Consider the following 19,044-nt stretch of genomic DNA (forward strand, 5'->3'; position numbering starts at 1 on the left):
CTGCATCTTGTTGTCTCAGGTTAATCATGTACCTAATTTGCCAATTATTGACTTGTTCTCGCAAAGGGTTTTACTTGGCTTGACATATCAGCAGCAATCAGTGAAGAACTGTCAGGCAAACTTGCTCACTGCCTTAACCACCCAAGATTCCGACTTGCAGCAACAGCCTCTGAGATTTCCTTTGATGCCTAGAACACTGTAGCCAGGTCAGATTATTATTTTTTTCCCCCAGTCTGATCTATTTCCTTTCTACAACCAGGGTTCAGCAAATCTGACAGTTTGTAGGATTTCAAATATTTGGTAAGATGCGCTAGACTGCTGCTGTACACACATCATCCTCCTAAGAATTCAAGTTGGTAGGCTAAGAATGGCTCAAGACTGACTTTTTTTTTTTTTGACTGTGTCTTAAAAAATGCAATGCAGAGTGTCAAAATGTTGCATTTAAAACACAATGTAATATCTACCTTTCAAACTGACAAGGCTTCAAAATTGGTAATACCTATTTTATGCAAGGGTTCAAGTAAATGAAATGGGCATTAGGCAATGCTGCCAGTGGGTAGGAGTATAAATGGTGCAATCTTTCAGGACAATTTAGCAATATGAATAAAACCCATAAGGGTTTATTTTTAGGACACGGATTGAGGAGGCAAAGACCAGCCACGAGGACAGGTATCATAGCATTTTATGTGTAAGTCATTAGGGTTTTTCATTGATATTTCTGGTGTTCTTCCTTCCAGGGACATCTTTAGATTGTACTTCCTGCTCCATTGAAGTTAGGAGGTGACTTGCTTTGGTTAATATGAGAAAGACTTCAAAGTTTATACGTCACTTCCAAACAAAATTCATCAGGAATTGGTGTACAGAGGAGCTGGTGATATTCCGGATAGTGAAGCCTCTGTTGGTTTGTGTCCTTGAATGAGGTCTACCTTGAGCAAAGTCCTAATGAACTGAAGAGGAATGTGAACCACTCAGAGCTAGTGACATTCGAGTCTGGGTAGTTCTGAGTTGGGGCTCCTGAGTACAATTTGGGGGCTTAATAGTATCTCTGGCTCTACCCCAGGATGCTGGTAATGATCTCCTCCCAGTTGTGACAACTCCCCAAATTTTCAAATATTTCCAAATGACCTGGGGATGGGATTGGGTATAGGCCAAAATCACCCCTGGTCAAGAGCCCTGGATACAGAGTAAACAAGAAATTGCCCTAGTTATTTTAAGCTACCAAGATTCTCAGACTGTGTTTTAATGCAGTGGATTTTTTTAAAAAATAGCAAAAACAATACATTAACATTTAGCCAAAGGGGACTATTTTGAAATGTGGGTATTTTTACTTTCTTCTTTGGTTGCTAAAATTTTTCTGCAATACAGATGTAGTTTGTTCTTTAGTAAGAAGAAAATAACTAGAAAATGAATTTATTTTAAAAGTCTATATTTATATAATTGCCTATCTATAAACAGTGCTTGTTAGGGTTACATATACTTTTTTTTTGAGGTGCTGGGGATCAAACCCAGGTCCTCACACATGATACGCAAGTGCTCTATCATTGAGCTAAACCCCTAGCACCCAATTTTTAAATGCATAATGAATCACTTGTATATAATATCTTCTTTTCACTGTGTTGGTTTATAAAGTGCTTTCTCATTCTATCTTTGTTGTTACATAATCACAACAATGTCCTGAGGCTTAGGTCACAGGTAGAGAAGGAGACCAAGGCCATGGCAGGTTGAGGGACACATCCAAGGTCACCTGGCTACTGTGAGGCAGGGTTACATTCAGCAGTGCTCTCTTTAGCTCCAGGAATTCCTCTCCTAGACCATGTTGCCTCTGTATCTTTTGTAAAAAACCAGTTTCAAAAACTCAGCTGGGACTGGTTCTGATTCTTGGGAAATTTAAGCAGGTAAAAAAGGATTCTCCTCTGTATTTAATATCCTTGGACAAGGATACTAAACCTTATAGGCATTTGGTCAGAGCATGAGACTCTGTAAAATTTAAACATAACCATTTCATACAACATAGCCAACGGAATCCCCCCTCCCCGTCTCCTCCGCCCTCTCCAGCTCACATGAGTCACCTTGGCTAGACTGCCAATCCCCATAGAACTTATGTTCCTTGATAGGATATGCCAATAGAAATGAGAAATTCTATAATAGTTTGAGACGTGAGTGAGTCACCTATCTCGGTGAAGAGCTAAGCACCGTCTCCTCCAGGAAATGTAGCTCATCAAATGGACATGAACGCAAGTAATGGCAGGGAATGAATTTGGGGATGTGTAAGGAGGTGTTTTCTTTTTTCCTTTCTTTTCTTAAGTAGCGCCCCTATATTGTACCTGTCTTGTGCATTTCAGAGTATCTGCACTGTTCCTCGCTTCGGTGACCCCCCGATACACCCTGAATTCCTAAATTGGCAGCTCCACCGATATCCCAGCACGCATCCGTCTATGCCTATTCATTTCCCTCCCCTTGAGATGTGTGATGGGGCTGTCCCTGGAGCTATTTTGAGAGGATGATCACTAGAACAATCACCAGGTTGGCAGGAGATGGACAGTGTGGTACAGCCACAAAAGAAAAAAGGACATTGTCACTGAGGACTGGACTCCTGATTGTCAGAGCAGCAGGGAAACGGGGTGGAGTGTGCTCCTGCCCGCTGTCCACCATCAGTCAGCTGCAGAGTCTTGACTTGTCTTGCTGTAATTATTGTTTTTTTCCAAGACTCTCTTTGCCAAAAGCATGCAAAAGAAGTGGGGAAGGAGAGTGCTTTAAAACAATGTAGGGAGGAAATGTTTCCCCAGCATAGTTTCTTGCAGTCAACTGGCTGAGAGGAAAGTTACGCTCAGCTGTGCCCAGAGGCATGTTCGTGCTCACCTGAATCCTGCCAATAAGCACATCTCACCACTGCAAACCCTGCACGAGGCTCCAGCAGAATCACTGGAGCCTGAAGGTCAAGGAAACCACCGAACAGTCTGCATAACTTCCCGGAGCAGCACCCTGCTGCCCTGCCAGAAGCTACAACAATGCCCCTGGGACTCCTTTCTGCTGAATTCCTGTCTTTTTTCTGGGTGAGAATCTCTGTGGAGAGCAGATGCGATTTCTGTCTGAGGAGCTCTTCTCGGTCAGGGGCTGTGTTAACTCATCTCTGGATAATCAGTGCCTAGCCCAATAAATATCTTTTTGGATGGATGGATGATTGATTACCATTTTACACATTGGTCCCTATAGCATGGGCTGTGTAGGGTAATAAAAACGTACACAGCCCTACCTGCTCAAAAACGAAAGAGTCCTTTGAGTCCTCATATTGATCATTTCAGGCTATAAAGATGGGATTGCAAATAAGTTTCATCTTGAGAGTCAACACTGGTCGATTGGTAGTGGCTGCCTGGAGAGTTATGTCGGAGGCATTTGTGCACTGGGTCCAGTGAGGAAAAGTACTGTCATTGATTAGCAATGCCTGCCACAAGCTAAGGACAAGGAAAGGGTGGCCCGATAGCCTCACATTTGCCATGGTTTTAAAGCCTTAAATTCTTCCAATTGAATTTTCTAGATGAGTACCTTTCCAATACATGTCAAAGTCAGCTTTGACTGGATATACAGGTGTTCCCTCTCTACTGGTGTTTTTTCCTAATGTGCTTTATGTTTTGCTGGATTTGAGGGTAAACAAGGAAGAGAAAAGCACGTGGCTTGTCTCAGGACATATAATTATTACTGGAAAAGAAAACCTAGCTAGACAGGTGTTCAATCACCCCAAATGGCATGTGTAATAAAATTTCTACCAGGACAAATTAAACAAGACTTAAGAGGAAAAAAAAAAGTAACCCACAATGTAATCTAGTCTTCTTATTTTTGGTACTGGGAATAATCTCAGCTTCACAGTGCTAAGGACTTCCCAAGGAATTGAGCAGGGGTCCAATCAGAAACCACTGTGGAATCTTGATTTGTTACATAAATTCCCATAGACAGTAGAAGGTTGCCAAGTGATGTTTCAATGAATGAACTCAATAACAAAGAATCCAAAATTAACCTGCAGGGCAAGCAAAGCTAGCTTCACCAGATAGGGATGTTACCTTTTTAAAAAATATATATGATTTCTGTAACATAAGTGTCGCTATTTTATAATTCAGAAGTTCTAGTACATTCACTGTTATGCCATCATGCCAGCCACCCAATATCAGAGCATGTCCATCATCCTAGGCAAGAAATTCCATCCCTATTAACAGTCAGTCCAATACTCTGGTAAACACGAATCCACCAATCTTCTGCTTTATGGACTTGCCTATTCTGAACAGTTCATATAAGTGGAATCATACAATATGTGGCTTTTTGTATCTGCCTCTTTCCCGCTAAGCATAGTGTTTTCAAAGTTCATGCATGTTGTAGCTTGAAATAATGTTCCATTCCTTTCTAGATCTGAATAATCTTCCATTGTATGGCTATGTCACATTTTTTTCTATCCATTCATCATTTGGACATTAGAGTTGATTATACTTTTTGGCTGTTCTGATAATGCTGCAATATCCATTGGTATATATTTTATAGAAAACAATGTCTTGCCGGGCATGGTGGTACCTGCCTGTAATCCCAGCAGCTCAGGGGGCTGAGGCGGGAGGATTGCAAGTTCAAAATCAGCCTCAGCAATTTAGCAAGGCCATCAGCAATTTAGCGAGACCCTGTCTCAAAATTAAAAAAATTTAAAAAGGGCTGGGGATATGGCTTAGTCATAAAGCACCCTGGGTTCAATCCCTGTACCAAAATAAGTAAGTAAGTGAGTAAATAAATAAATAAATAAAACAAATAATAATGTTTTCAATTCTCTTTGGGCACATAGTAGATGTGGCATTGCTAGGTCATTTGGTCATCCCATGTTTAACTTTGGAAGCATTGTCAACCCCTTTTGGGGATTGAAACACCATTTTTCATGGCTCCTGGCAATTTATAGGGTTCCAGCTCTCTGCACCTTTGCCATGCCTGTTACTGTCCAGGCTTTAATGAGAGGTGTCCCCGTGGGTGTAAAGTGGCATGTGCATATGCATACATTTTTAAACACATAGTTACACGGAACCTGGCCATACCTGGGCATGCGATGGTGGGAGTCCCCTTCTTATATAAACACCAAAGAGAGCGTCCTTGCCCAGGGAGATGTTGAACTTTAAGAACTGAGGCTGACTGATGTGAATCTGTGACCTCCAGAACACCCCTGGCGGGACTTCCTGTGTCACCCGCCGACCAACTTCGGCTTCGCCACTGTCTATGCTGCTGTTTTTCAATGACCAGGGCACTGGAAAACAGGAAGAGACATTGAGTCAGTGACAACTATATACATTAGCGGGCTCTACATTTCTGTTTAATATGTCAGAATTATTTGTTTCAATATTAAGATTAAACATATGGCAAGAGTCTCTTGAAGTCACAGCTAAAACATTTAGGTTAAGTAACAAAGCTATAAACTCATATCCCAGAGCATCTAAAATCTTGGCACAAGACTTTCTAAAAATTCTGTGATTACTTTTACCGATCAAATATAATAAGAGCTGGAGTCAGATAAGTACGCGTGAAGCTTTCAACCACCCCAATATGACTGGAATGCAAAAATCATCAACAGGGAAAGGGGGAGGGTGACAGTAAGATGGCTCCATATTTAATTCCTGCAGACTTTCACATTATTCTTTCAAGCACAAATAAGTCCAATAATGACACATTGGACAAAAAAATCAGCACAAATAAATAAAATAACTCAGAAGAAAACGGAGGGCTGATGGGAAGCTGAGCCGGGTACTGAGTTAACTCTTTCTCAGAAAGTTACAGGGAGGGGTCCGAGATACCGTGGAAAAGCCATGCCTCTCTTGGGAACATCTCCACATCTCTGCTACGTTATTGGAAATTGTTTTTATTGAAAATACCAGTTGCCTATACTCAGCATCCTTTTGATCTTTAATAACAGGAGTTTGAGAAATAATCGGTTTTGAAAGAGGTGACTTTGTAACTGTGAACTAGATGTGTCTCCTGCACTTCTGAGGATGATTTCATTTACCACCATGGAATTGTGAAAAGCTAGGAGTTGCTAATAGTTGCTCAAGAAAAAAGAGCAGGGCTGGGGCTGTAGCTCAGTGGTAGAGCACTTGCCTTGCACGTGTGAGGCCCTGGGTTCGATCCTCAGCACCACATACAAATAAATAAGTAAAGATATTGTGTCCATCTATAAGTAAAAAAGTATTAAAAAAAAAGAAAAGAAAAGAGAGAGGGTGGATCATATTCCTTATCTCCCAAATGGGAAAAACCTAGTCAGAAATCTGTAGTGTAAAGATCAATTGCAAGGACTTCAAATGGATTTTGAGCTTGGTGGGTCATATAAAACACATATCTTATCACCCGCCTATCTTCTTCAGAACTTCTAAACCAAGTGAAGACAAACAGAAAGAATGAAAGTCGTTCTGCGTCAAGGGTCTTTCTCCTCTGGGTATTGGTCATGGAGGTGGCCCTGCAGTTTGGACACCTTTTCTAACCTGAGTGTGGAGGAAGTTCCCCTCTGTAATGTTTAGAATCTTGAAAATATTTGTTCATATCTGGTCACCACACATTGCAAAGGGTTTGGGATGGTCAGGAGAAATGATAAAATCGACAAAGACCAGTGTGTAAGGTGAACAAACTCGTCCACCTCTGCAGAGCTTGCTCCGCTGCTATCTCGCTACAGCATCAAGACAAGACTCATGTGATCTTGGCCTCAGTTTTCCCATCATAAAATAGAAAGGTGACATTTTTAGTCTCGGAAGCTCTTGCATATCTAAATTAAAAAAGAAAAAAAAAAACACAGAGTGACTTGAATGTACAAATTTATTTTCTCCTCTTTTTTTTCCTTTAACACATGGAAGGACAACTCCATTTTATTGTGCTCAAGAGTGGGTCAAATAAGAAGGAAGCAGGAATCCAAGATAAAGTAGGAGAATCACTGGTTTGGATCTTATGAGATACTTCTGACCTCTAGGATGGTCAAGTTAGGAACTGAAGTTTGGAAATCTCATTCCACAACATATTTAAGAAAAGAAACACCAGAAGTCCTGAGCAGTTTGGATCTTTAGATAGGGACTGAAGGTTTTATCCCACACCTGAACATCTTAATGCTGGCTAGAGTTTCTACCGGGCGTTGAAACAGACCTGCGGGGGGAGGAATATGTGTCAGTGTTTTAAAGCAGGGACCCCCCGACAGAGAAGGCCTGGGTGCGGATCTTGGCTTTGATGCTTCTCTCTGTGTCTCAGTGTCCTCTGGTGTCCAGTTGGGGGCACTGTTACTATTTTTTGTCTGGTTACTATGAGGAATTACTGAGTTAATCCATGCAAAACTCATAGAATAATTTCTGGCACAAAATAAGTCTTCTTATTATCGCTAAGGCTCTAAGCCCAAAGAGAATGTGGTTTATTGGGGGGTTCTGCTGAAATCATGGCAGGTCCAGGGGGAAATATTTATTATCAGAAGTTGATCAGAAGGTCTGATTACCATAAGTTAGAAATTAATCTTTACTTCAAAATGCTGCTTTTGATGGATACCACCCTGCCCCAAATTAAGATTTTGGGGGAAGGAATATAATCAAAATGAAACCGTAAGAAAGAGAGAGAGGAGGAAAAAAAAAACCTCTGAAAAAGAATACTTTGGAGGTCTTTGACAGAGATTAAAAGCCATCCTAGCAACGTGTATGGCAACCAGTTGAAGGAGTGCACTAAAAATAAAAAAGAACTTTAAAGACATCATATCTTGAACCTTAATGAGATGTGCCTGCCTTCATGTCTGCGGGGCTTTCAGGGTTTGCAGGGCCAATGGCAGCATATGACAAAGAGGCAGGAAATTGGCACCCAGGAGACCTCTGAGCTACTGTGGAAACCAACATGAATTCTGATCACATCAAGCCAAATGTGGATGCTGGAGATACACAAGGAGGCTGGCCTCCAGAGAATCTTTGCTCTGGAGAAACTCAGATATGGAGGCTCATAGGTCTGGTTCTTATACTAGTGGGATCTCTTCCCTCTTTTACTAGACTCTGGATTTAGGATACTGAGCTCAGTAAATTGATTACTACTAACATTGAGTACAAGGCACCTTCCCAGTGGCCACCACCCTGAGGTTTCAGATGCTCCCTTCCTTTGTATCCCATCCACCAAAGAGGTGGTGCACCTGGGGTGTAAAGTACAAGTTTTTGGAACCACAGAACGGGGCTCAAATCCCAGCTCTACTTCTTCCACACTGTGTGACCTCCAATAATTTGCTGAACCTGTCTGGGCCTCCAATCCTTCTTTGTGAAATGAGAACCACAGTAATACTACCTCACAGAATGGGGTAACAAGTGGACCCATAAAGAAGACTCAGTGCAGGGCCTCGCACGTAGTAACAGTAAAATAAATGCTATCTAGTTACGTGGAATGAAATAAAAGAAGGAAAAATGATACAGGAAAGCATCTGGCTTTCTTTACAAAATAAAGGATCTTTTTTTTAAAAAAGAAAACTCTGTGTATATGATAAACATGTATGTGTGTGTGTGTGTGTGTGTGTGTGTGTGTGAAGTGTATGTCCACTGAAAGAATCTAATTTTTTTGGAATCAACTTTTAACCATGAGAACAAGCTTAACCTAGGGAACTGGGGCCTGGCCAAGGTCAAGTTCACTGTCACAGCCAAGCTGTCCTTTCCCTCATGACACTGTTGCTGCTCCTGTGCAGACCAGACAGGTTCAGCTCTGTGTTGGTGTTTCTGCAACAACTTCACCTCCTTCTGCCTCAGCTGGTAACATGGCTGTTGGCATCTAGAGTGGCTTTTGGTGTTTTCCTCCAGTTCTCCCACGGACACTGTGCTCCCTGGGGTCAGGCAGAGCTGTGGAGTACCTCAGGGGCCCTGGGCTGAGCGCCTGGCCATCCGTGTGTGCTCTATACCATGCTGCTGAGCAGCAGCCAGCTCCACCTGCCCATCTGGTGGGTATTTTAACTATACAATGACCACGTAAAGGAGCTTTGGAAAGCTGCATGAAAATGGAACTTAGATAAAAAAATAGATTTACCTTTGAGAGCTTTTGTGGCATTTACTATTTGAAGAAACTTCCTTATAAAATCTTTTTAAGAGTTATGAAAAAACTTCTAATTTATCTTTTGTGTGAAATAAGAAAATACTTTGGGGAGATGCAATACAGTAGAAAGGTCCTTTAGATTAAGAAACCCAAATCGGGGGCTCTGCCCCTGATACTTAGTGACCTTGAGCCTTTGGTGGAAGGAATGGGTGGGAATGAGCTTTCTGCTGATAGACTTCCAAGCAGCTGTGTATTGAGAAGGTCTAGCTCTCAAGGTCTTCATGACTTTGCCTACAGGAGATATTTGGACTCAAAGGTGTCTTAAGTGGCCTACAGAGGACCAGGAGGGCCATCTTCTCAGTGTGTCCAAGACTGTACGAGACAGTGTGCAGGGGCCAGAGGGGGAGGAAGTGTTAACAGAAAGCCTTTATGGCTGGTTGGTTACAGGTGACTTTACTTTTAATAAACTTGATGCGTTTAACATACTGTATCCATACTATTAAATAGCTAGAGACTGCTTTCACAGTGAATTCTCCAGATGTGTGACTACTGCATTAGGCTTTGCAAAAAGGGGTTTTCATTCTGCCCACATATAAGTACACATACATACTGTATCTGTGTGTGTATGTGTATGTACATATATGTAGTACATATATAACTATATATGTATGTATATTTAATTCTCATTTTGAAGTAATTTCAGATTTACAAAAAAAAAGAACAAAAGCATCACTAAGAATTCCTATAATCATCAACCCAGATACCACAAATGTCATATATATTGGCTTTATCATTCTCTCTAAATACATATATGCGCATATATATGTATAGTATATATGCGTGTATATATGCGTGTGTATATATATATATATATATATATATATTTGTATATGCAGTAGCTCTCTGCATCTGTGGGTTCTATATCCACAGGTTCAAAAAACTGCAGATCAAAATTATTCAGAAAAAATTGAACATGTACTAAATATGTGCAGATTTTTTTTTCTTCTCAGTATACCTTAAATAATACAGCCTACTATTTCCATAGCATTTGTACTATATTCGTTATTATCATGAGATGATTTAGTGTATATGGGAGGATGTGTTATGTTATATGCAAACAATCTACCATATTATGTAAGGACCTTGAGCACTTGCAGGTTTTGGCCTCTAGGGTTTTGGAAATAATTCCCACAGATACAGAGAGATGATGGTTTTTGAGTATATATATATATATACTCAAAATATCTATATCTATATCTATCTATCTATATATATATATATATATATATACAGATATTTTTTTGTCCTGAAACTTTGAAAGTAATTACCCACAGATCTTCCTTTACCTCCAAACACTTGTTTTTCTAGAAAACAAGGACAATCTTTCTTCAGAACCACAGTACAGATATTAAAGGCAGGAAATCAACACAGCTATAATGTAATATTTAGTCCACACATTTCATTGTAATTTCCTAAGGATTACACTAGTCCTTCTTATAGCAAATGGGAAAAAAGGTCCAGCCATGCCTGTCATCCTAGCGCCAGCACCATGACTCATCCCTAAAAGGACATCACTGTGAGACAAGCAGCAAGGAAACACGTGACTGAGGTTCTGTCTTTAGCTGCAGGGTAGGTATCCTCCTGTGGGGTAGGTGTCCTCCTGTGGGGTAGGTGATCTCCTATGGGGTAGGTGTCCTCCTATGGGAAAGTCTGGATCTTAAGGGGGCTCAGGAGAATTGGTTTAGCTCAGCTCTAATAACCTCTAGCAAGGTGATTTTGGGCTTGTCACCACCCCTCTGTGAGCCTGTGTGGTGTGCTCATCTGTGTAAGGGGCTGCTTTAGGTGCCTCTCCACCTTTCTGCTATGACTGGCAGTGCTCCCTTATATCAACCCTAACCCACGTCCTGGATTTGAAGGGTAACATTTGTGACGGTCTAATTTCATACACAGGCTGCCTGATGTAGGCATCATTAATAAAGGATGGCCAAGGGTGGAGGGGCCTTAAAGAAATAGGAAGTCATTTTCCAGAGCAGCTGGAATCACTGTATAATGAGGTCAGTCTGCCTGTGGACTGAGAGGGGCAGAGCACAGTCACATGCATTAGGACACGATGGCCAGGGCAAACCCAGGTACACGTTCATTCCTCCAAATGGCTGGTGTTAATGTGCTCCAGCCACCGCTGTCTTGGGCCGCTCTGTGCACCTGCCTAAGTAAAGAGTAGCCAGATTTTATTTAGTTAACAATGAATAATGAACATCTACGCATGGCGGGCAGGTCATTCCTTCCTATTTTCATGCAGTCAACAATTATCCAGCACACACTATAGTAATAGATAACCTGATGGTCCACATCAGAGTTAGGGTGAAGGTCATATTCCCATTCTCTCTTATCTAGGAAGCCTGCAGTGCAGGTCCCCTCGGACTTGATTTGAGTTGAATTGGGGGCATCAGGAGAAGAGGCACTAAGGAGGACCCTGAAATCACTCTGTGGAAATCTGGCCAGTATCCTTGGGTTCTTGGCAATGCCTGGGCATGGTGTCCCGGAAAGCAGGAGAGAGTCCAGCCCACATCTCCCAGAGCTGGGACTTCCACGGCAGACTTTTTCTGTCTCTCCATGAGATGCACAATGAAAAGTGGAGATGGTGATCATTTTGCTCTAAGAAGCAGATGTCTGAGACAGGATGGGTCTGGCTAGCTCATCTCCAGCTTAAAGATGAGATGCCTGTTTTTTTTTTTTTTTTGAGGCAACACTAATGATCAATTTTACAGGATCTTTCAACTCTATAACTCTACGGACGACTGCGCATGTAAATGTGAAACTATTGCCTATGTCTGAAACATGTGCCTAAAATTTCAACCAGTTAAATAAGACGGATGTCGAGCAAGACGACAGCCTTCCATGGCCACATTAGGAGCTAATCATTTCAGAAAATGTTACCATAATTCATTTATGGAAACAGTGAAACTATTCCCCAAACAAGTGATAAAGTGAATGGACTCCTAGTCGTACAGGGAAATGAGGCCTCATATTAATACTTCCTAACTTAACCCAACTCCAGAGGCACCTCTGCATAAATCTGCCTTGCCGATTATTCTGCCTCACATATTTTTATCTATTGCAAATAAAGTTGAATTCAGAATATTGCTCCAGTCATTACACCTCGTTTCCATTTATTTGGGAATCAGGACAACCATCTGAGTCCGCCGTTTAACCAACAAGAAATTGAATAGATTCTCCTTAGGACCTTAGAGTCACTGTCCAAGAGCACAGCTCATCCAGGTTGCTAAGCCTGTGAGCCTTCAGCTGCTGACCAAGGGCTGTTCTTCAGGAAGCAGCCTCACCCTGGGCTCCTGAACACAGCAGCAGTGATTTTTTTTTTTTTTTTAACAAGATCCTTCAGCTCTAGGAACTGAATGTGGTCTTTACATCTTTTGAAACCTCAATTTGTTCCCTTAAAGTGCTACCAAGAGAGTTAACAAATATTCATGCCTCTGACCAGTCCAATGAACTCACTTCTGCATTGATACATCATTGAGTTTATTGGTATTATTAACAGTAGCTGAAATGTATTGAGAAGATATTACTTGCCATGTGATCTCCTGGTGCCCTTTATTCTTTTTTTTCCCCTCAGATGATAAAACCAATGATGGAAGTTAAGTGACTTGCTTAAGGTCACACCAATTTTCAGTGGTGGAACTGGGATCAAAAGCTTCATCTGGCAGACCCCAAGCCCCCAAATTTAACCACTACGTGATCAGACAATGCACTGCATATAAGGGATATGCAGAAGTGTGAATCCAGAGAGCAGATCTCTGGGTGTGCAAGCCGACCATGAGAAAAATGGTGGACAATGAGATCAGGAGCAAATTCAGTGGGAAGGGAAATGGATCTAGTTATTCACACCCACGTCAACCACAATAACACCAGGAAAACAGAAACCATGAAACCCAGAATGGGGCTGTGGGTGTCAGTTGGAAGCACAAATCCACTAGTGCAATGCACTTGAGTGGTACCCATCTGTAGCAAGGGTAGAACCACACAATCTCCACAGTGAGAGGCGTTACTATGTCGGTGTGCAGGCTGCTGCGGTATCTGCCAGTAGACATGCGGTAATGTAATGTTTGACTCAAACATAATGACCCCTTGTCCTTCTGGGAACTTCACTGACTTTGGAAAAGCCCCATGCAGGGAAGTGATCATTTTGAAACTCTGGGCTGTGTGAATCGAGCGGCTGACTGACGGGAGCCAGAGGAAGAATTACCAACCTCCCTGCTAATCTGGCTCCTAGTACCACGCATTAAGCCAACTAGTAAAAATCATTATGAAGTTTTTGCTGAAAGGGCAAGTGTAGGAAAACATGTTTCTAAACAGAATAACAGTCTTTGCCATTTTTTCCAACTTGCATACCATCTGGAAATTCTGATTTTTTTTTCAAAGGGTAGGAAAGAAATGTGCTTCAGGCACAAATAAATGTTTACAGCTGAGTTATAAACCGAGAATGGTAGGGCTTAAAACAGACAGGCTGGCAGTCATGAAGCGCAAGCTGCAGAGAGACAATGCTGTGGGGAGCCGGCCAACCTGTTCTACACACATCGGCCCTTTTGAACGGGAAGTCCTGCTTCCCACTGACCTCATCAAGCAAATGCTTGGGAGGAAATCCTCACGGGGGGCTCGTATCAATTCTTCCAAGGTAAAGGAAAGAAGATGAAGGGGCATTATCGTCTGTCTTGACACTAGGAAAGCAAACTTCCCTTTTGGAAAGCATGACATCTCATAGGAAGTGGCAGCCCACAGAGACTTGTTAAGTGGACCATTGGAGAGAAGTCATGAGGACGTCAGTTGACAACATGAAAGATCCATAGGTTGTTGCTTATTAAGTGCATGTTCCCACGTGCAGTGTTTGTGCAGGACAGCACGTTTATGAGGGACTACCATTCCAGAGATGAGCAACTGGAGGCAGAGAGAGAAAGAAGGACCTGCATGAAGTCACACAGTCTCCAATAGAAACCGCTGATGTTTGCATCCAGCCAGACCAGCAATAGCATCTTATATTCTAGGTAATTTTGCATTAAAAGACCCTCGAGAATGTATCATAACCAGTGCTTGGTGAGAAGGAAAAACTGATGTATTGGGAGTTTGAGCTCCTCTCCCTGGTCTCCCACAATTTGTGCATTTATTGGAAAAGTAGAAGTGGGTTTGGAAAAGACACAGGACAAGTCATCAATTTTTTTTTTTTGGTAAAGGGTCAGGTAGTAAATATTTCAGGCCTTGTGGGCTGAAGTAGCCTCTGATGTACTGACTGAGCTCCACTGTTGTAGAGAAAAAGCACAGCGGCAAACATGTGAGCAGATGTGCATGGCTGTGCTCAGAGAGAACTGGAGCTACCATCACAGGCAGCTGGGTAGAGGTGGTCACTGAGTTGGGGTTGGCTGACTTCTGACACTTTGAATGTAAAATGAGTCGTAAGTTTTGAGGCTAATCCATGAAATACTACTTGGGAATTTATTCTTTCTTAAAATCAGCGACCAATTGGGTACCTATGCTGTGTGCCTCTTTAATGCTCTTGTGTACCTTGCCTCGAAGCCCACCCCATCAAACTGGGATGACTTTTATCATCCGAGCAGGTCAGAATACTGTATTGACTCTTCATTCTCAAGGCTTATCTAATCCCAGATCTATAGAGAAAGCGCTCCGTGTCCTCTTAATGAAGATGTATGAGTTCATTCCTTCGAACATAGAAACCCACACGAGACGGTGAGCGGCTGTGGCAGTGTTGTGTGCCGCTTCTTCTGGATGCGAAACTCAACAACCATCCATGTTAAGGTTTAATTGAAAGAGGGCGGAGGGAAAAATAAGCCATGGACAACGACAAATGGAGAAGGGAAAGGAAGACAAAGCCCAAAGAACATCCTCTCCCAACTAATTAATCAAGTGCTTTGTTTCCACTAACATATCCATGCGTGGAGGCTGCCCTGTCGATTAGACGCCCTTCCAAACCTGAGCAATGTAAATACTCCTCAAGACCAGGCAATGAATTCTCCATCGATGTGCCATCTTAGATGGGACTCACACGCCTGTGTTTTGCTTACATTTTAATTTACTCCTGCTGGATACTTACCCAGTAATTGCTTAATAAGATTAACCTCCCTGGCAATGTGTGGTGAATCTTGATTAAAACATCGGCGTGAAGGATTATTGTATACCACAAAAAAATGGAGGGGGTGTTATTTAATTAACTTATTGCCAATATGTCTTGATTGTCTCTTTGAAACACTGGAAAAGTAGTCGATTGGCATCGATTCAGGTTATCTAAATGTATGGAATTGGGGAGCGGAAAGGAGGGAGGTCACTGGGTTGAGAAATTCTAGTCACATTCCCTAAGAGTGAGGAGAGCATGAGGACACTGTAATCTTTCCAGTCATGTGATAAGACAATCTATAAAACAAGAAGAGATCTGACATCCTCAGTCATTGGAAGACTACTGTTTTGGTATTGGGAAAGGAAGTGTCTGGATTTATATAATTGAAAATTTTCACCCTTTTTTTCTTTTACCTTTTTTTTTTCTAAGTATCTTATTGACCAACACATTGGGCAATGATTTAGCAAACATTTTATCTGTCTCATAACTCATTTGGAAAGCATCTGAACTGGTGATGTTACACGACTTGCACAATATTTTTAAAAGCGTGTTGTGTGGGAGGGGAAACTTCTAGTGGTTCCAAAGACACAATGGAAAGTGTTTCCTCATTTGTTAATTAACTAATCGATTTTTTTGATGTTGTTGCAGATGAACAGAAAGCCTTTATTTTATTTGTTTATTTTATGTGGCGCTGAGGATCGAACTAGTGCCTCACAGGGGCTAGGCAAGCGCTTTGCCACTGAGCTACAGCCCCAGCCCTCATTTGTTAATTCAGAGGAGCCCATTTGTAAGGCATGTGGTCTGAGATGAGTTTTCTTCTGTTTTCTGACCATGATGATGGGGGATGTCACAGGGGAGAGGAGCTTGGAAATGGAGCTTAATCCCCAGTGGAGGGGTGGCTACTTTAATTGATGGGGATCTGTGCAGATCAGTGATTTCCATTTGTGAAGGACGCTATTTAAAAAGCATTTGTACATAACTTCAGAACGCAGACACACCAAATGCATTCCTGTGCCTGATGATAAAAGATGCACATTCATTTTTAAATGTGTATTCTGCATTTTTCTGAAAGGACGGGGTGCTGACTTGTGGATTAAGGGATATTAATGGATAAGATGTGGCAGAGATTCTCTAAGCAGGTTCCAAGAGCAGCTCCGTTGACACTCTAGACTCCAGAGAGGGGAGATTCTTTATCACGGGGGCCGTCCTATGTGGAGCCGGGTTTTTACAGTATCCCTGGCCTCTCCCTGCTAGATCTACCTCCTGCAATTGTGACAATTGAAAAACTCTTCAGACATCGCCAAATGTCTCCTGAGGGGCGAAAATATCCAGGCCAAGAGTCAGTGCTGTAAAGGAAACTGAAGAAAGGGATGGTGTCAAGTGCCGGAGGTGAATGGATTTCCAATCTGAGGCCAATAAATTTGACTCTGGGCTTTTTGGTCAGTTAAAGCAGAACATGGTCAGTTAAGGAAAAGTATACTTTTCATTCTGAGGTTGAATTTTACTCAGTTGATAATGGGAAGCATATTATTTCATCTGCAGATAAAACTTTTTCATGCTTACTTAAAGGTAATTTAGTGGTATGATTGTGACAGATGAGAACCCCGTTCTTAAAGACTAGATAAAAAGAAAAGTCATAGCTGAAGCTTCAGAACAGCTCTCGGGAGAGTAACCTACAGACCACTGGCTTCTCAGGATGGCTAATGCACATTTCTGAGGGTAGAGAATTCTGGAATCTTCTCTGAGGAAAACAACTGATCTATGGAAAGCACCAACATCTTGCCCAAAGGTGCAAAGGGCACAGATCTGAGTTTAAAGCTGCACCTGCCTACTTGTTTGCTTTGGAGTAAGTTTCTAGAACATTCTGGATCTCAGCTTCTCAGAGATGATTTCCCTCCCTTTAGAGCTGATGAAGTTACAATGCTAAGCCTGGTGTGCAACAAGTGCCTAATAAATGTTCCTTCTTTCCTTTTGGAAATATCCCTGTGGTTATTTTAAGAAATGGATGGAGGGTTGAACTGGTTATATATTCTAAGAGGCAAATTCTGTGTTTGGAGTAACTCTGCAATACAACCTCTCCTGTTTGTGATTTCCATCCTGAATTAAGCAAACCCCAACACCGCCAAGCCCTGCTTGTGGCGCCATTGGCTGTTCTTGTCTTCTAATTGCTCCACGTTCCCACTGCCCTACAGTTCTGTTTTCTCTCCTCCTTTTTAGCACCTTGTTAGCACCTATTTTTTTTTTCCTCTGCAAGAATACAGTTGCCTGATTGCTTCAATAAACATTTCTATTGTCCCCTTCACTGTTCTGAGAAGAGAGGCTTTGTTGCCGAGTTGTCAAAACTCCTTTCTATTCTCCCCCAAAGCAGAACAGCTCTGAGCCTGTCTCTTGCATGCCAAGCCAGGCGTGCTTGTTCCCCAGGGAGGCTGTGTCTCTCCTCTGGGAGAGGGACCCAGTCTAGTGGCATGTGCGGCCTGCTGCTCCCCGCCTTCTGATTAGGCGGGACTTTCTCCTGCTGCTGCTGCTGCTGCTGCTGCCGCTCCAGCTGCTGCTGTTGCTGTTGCTTCTGCCCAGGCCTTGGGATGCTTTCAAGTAGCTCTAGACCTTGCCAGTCGCTGTAGATAGCATAGGTATGCACATTGCTTGGAGCAGGCACTGAGCCAGCTCCAAGTGGCTCCAGCCAAACACAGCTAACAGACAGGAACAGCAAACAGCTTTTAACGGGGGCACCTATGAAAGGCAGCAAATTTTTTTCCTTCCCCTTTCTTTTCCTTTTTTGCATACCTTCCAAGATTTGGATTAAAAAACCTGAACCAGCTGGCGAGGGCTCTGAATTTTCCTGTGACCTCGAGGGCAAGCAGCAGCTGGAACCTCACCTTTGCCTCCAGATGGCAATGTTGCCCCATCATCGTTTCCTGGTAAGCCGGTCCTTATCCCATTGTTAAAGGTGTGTCCATCTGCCGGCTGGAGTTGCCAATTGAGTCCGAGCAGATGCATTGCTGCAGGAGAGACAAAGTAATGAAAATATGAATAGATAATTCAGCAATGCAAATGTCAAGGGGGAGGGCCAGGTGCCTTTTTTTTCCAAGCGATTGCCTTTTAAGGAAACTTGCAGTTCAAAAATGGCTTGCCCTGGGCCGCAGGGATTAGCTAAATACAGAAAGCATGTCAATCTGAGTGGCTAGGTCTCCTTTTCCTTGCCGCAGCTCAAAGCCTCAGCAGGGAGGATCCCTCCTGGTGGACGAGGAGGGAGGAGAAGGCGAAGCCTAGATCTCCCAAAGGGTGCCTCCACAGAGGTGGAAACGCCCCTTCGGAAGCATGGTGACGGGGACACTCCATCACATCCCTCTTTTCAGGCACTCTGGAGGCAATGGAGTTAGACTAGTAGTCCAGGGACTTTGACAAGGATGGTTTCTCCCAAACTACTCAAGATACAACTCAGCTTCAAATCGAGGCTATGCAAATGGCACCCACCTGCCAGTCCCTACTACACCTGCTCTCACATTCCCACACAGCCAGCAGCACCCAAGGTGGATTGGTCCATTTGAAAGCCTGCCTTTCCCTTTTTCAAATTTTAGAAATATATTATCTCTTGCACCATTCTTCATGATAAGTGGATCCCTTTCAGAACATTGTGGAAAAAGTTTAGGAGTGGGGGCGACGATGATAGAATGGAGTCCTTTCCTGAAAAACAGCGCTATTCTCTCTCCCCCGGAGCATGGAATGGGTCAAAGTGATCCAGAGCACTGCCTGTTCTTCACCTGGGAAACAGGCGTGTGTGTTTGCAGAAGTCTTACTTCCATGTGCACCTCGAACCTCCAAAGAAACTTCTGGACTTTCTGTTACTGTGCCCCAAAAGGACCCCCCCCCCC

At 42.6% G+C, this 19,044-nt stretch overlaps 1 protein-coding gene across 20 annotated transcripts in view; it reads right to left on the bottom strand.

The window, feature by feature from the left end:
* Tenm2 (teneurin transmembrane protein 2) overlaps window positions 1–19,044 on the bottom strand; it is a 1,198,434-nt gene that overhangs the window by 163,783 nt on the left and 1,015,607 nt on the right. For 17 of the 20 annotated variants that reach the window (XM_048815904.1, XM_048815861.1, XM_048815855.1 and 14 more), the window contains 2 exons: window positions 18,049–18,171; window positions 5,061–5,266 (listed from right to left, as the gene is read on the bottom strand). In XM_048815904.1, coding sequence (XP_048671861.1) covers window positions 5,061–5,266; window positions 18,049–18,171 — 329 coding nt within the window. The remainder of the gene's footprint in view (window positions 1–5,060; window positions 5,267–18,048; window positions 18,172–19,044) is intronic. The other 3 variants (XM_048815889.1, XM_048815881.1, XM_048815872.1) reach the window with 1 other exon arrangement.

This window comes from Marmota marmota, unplaced genomic scaffold (assembly GCF_001458135.2).
Source record: "Marmota marmota marmota unplaced genomic scaffold, marMar, whole genome shotgun sequence".
NCBI classification, from domain to species: domain Eukaryota; kingdom Metazoa; phylum Chordata; class Mammalia; order Rodentia; family Sciuridae; genus Marmota; species Marmota marmota.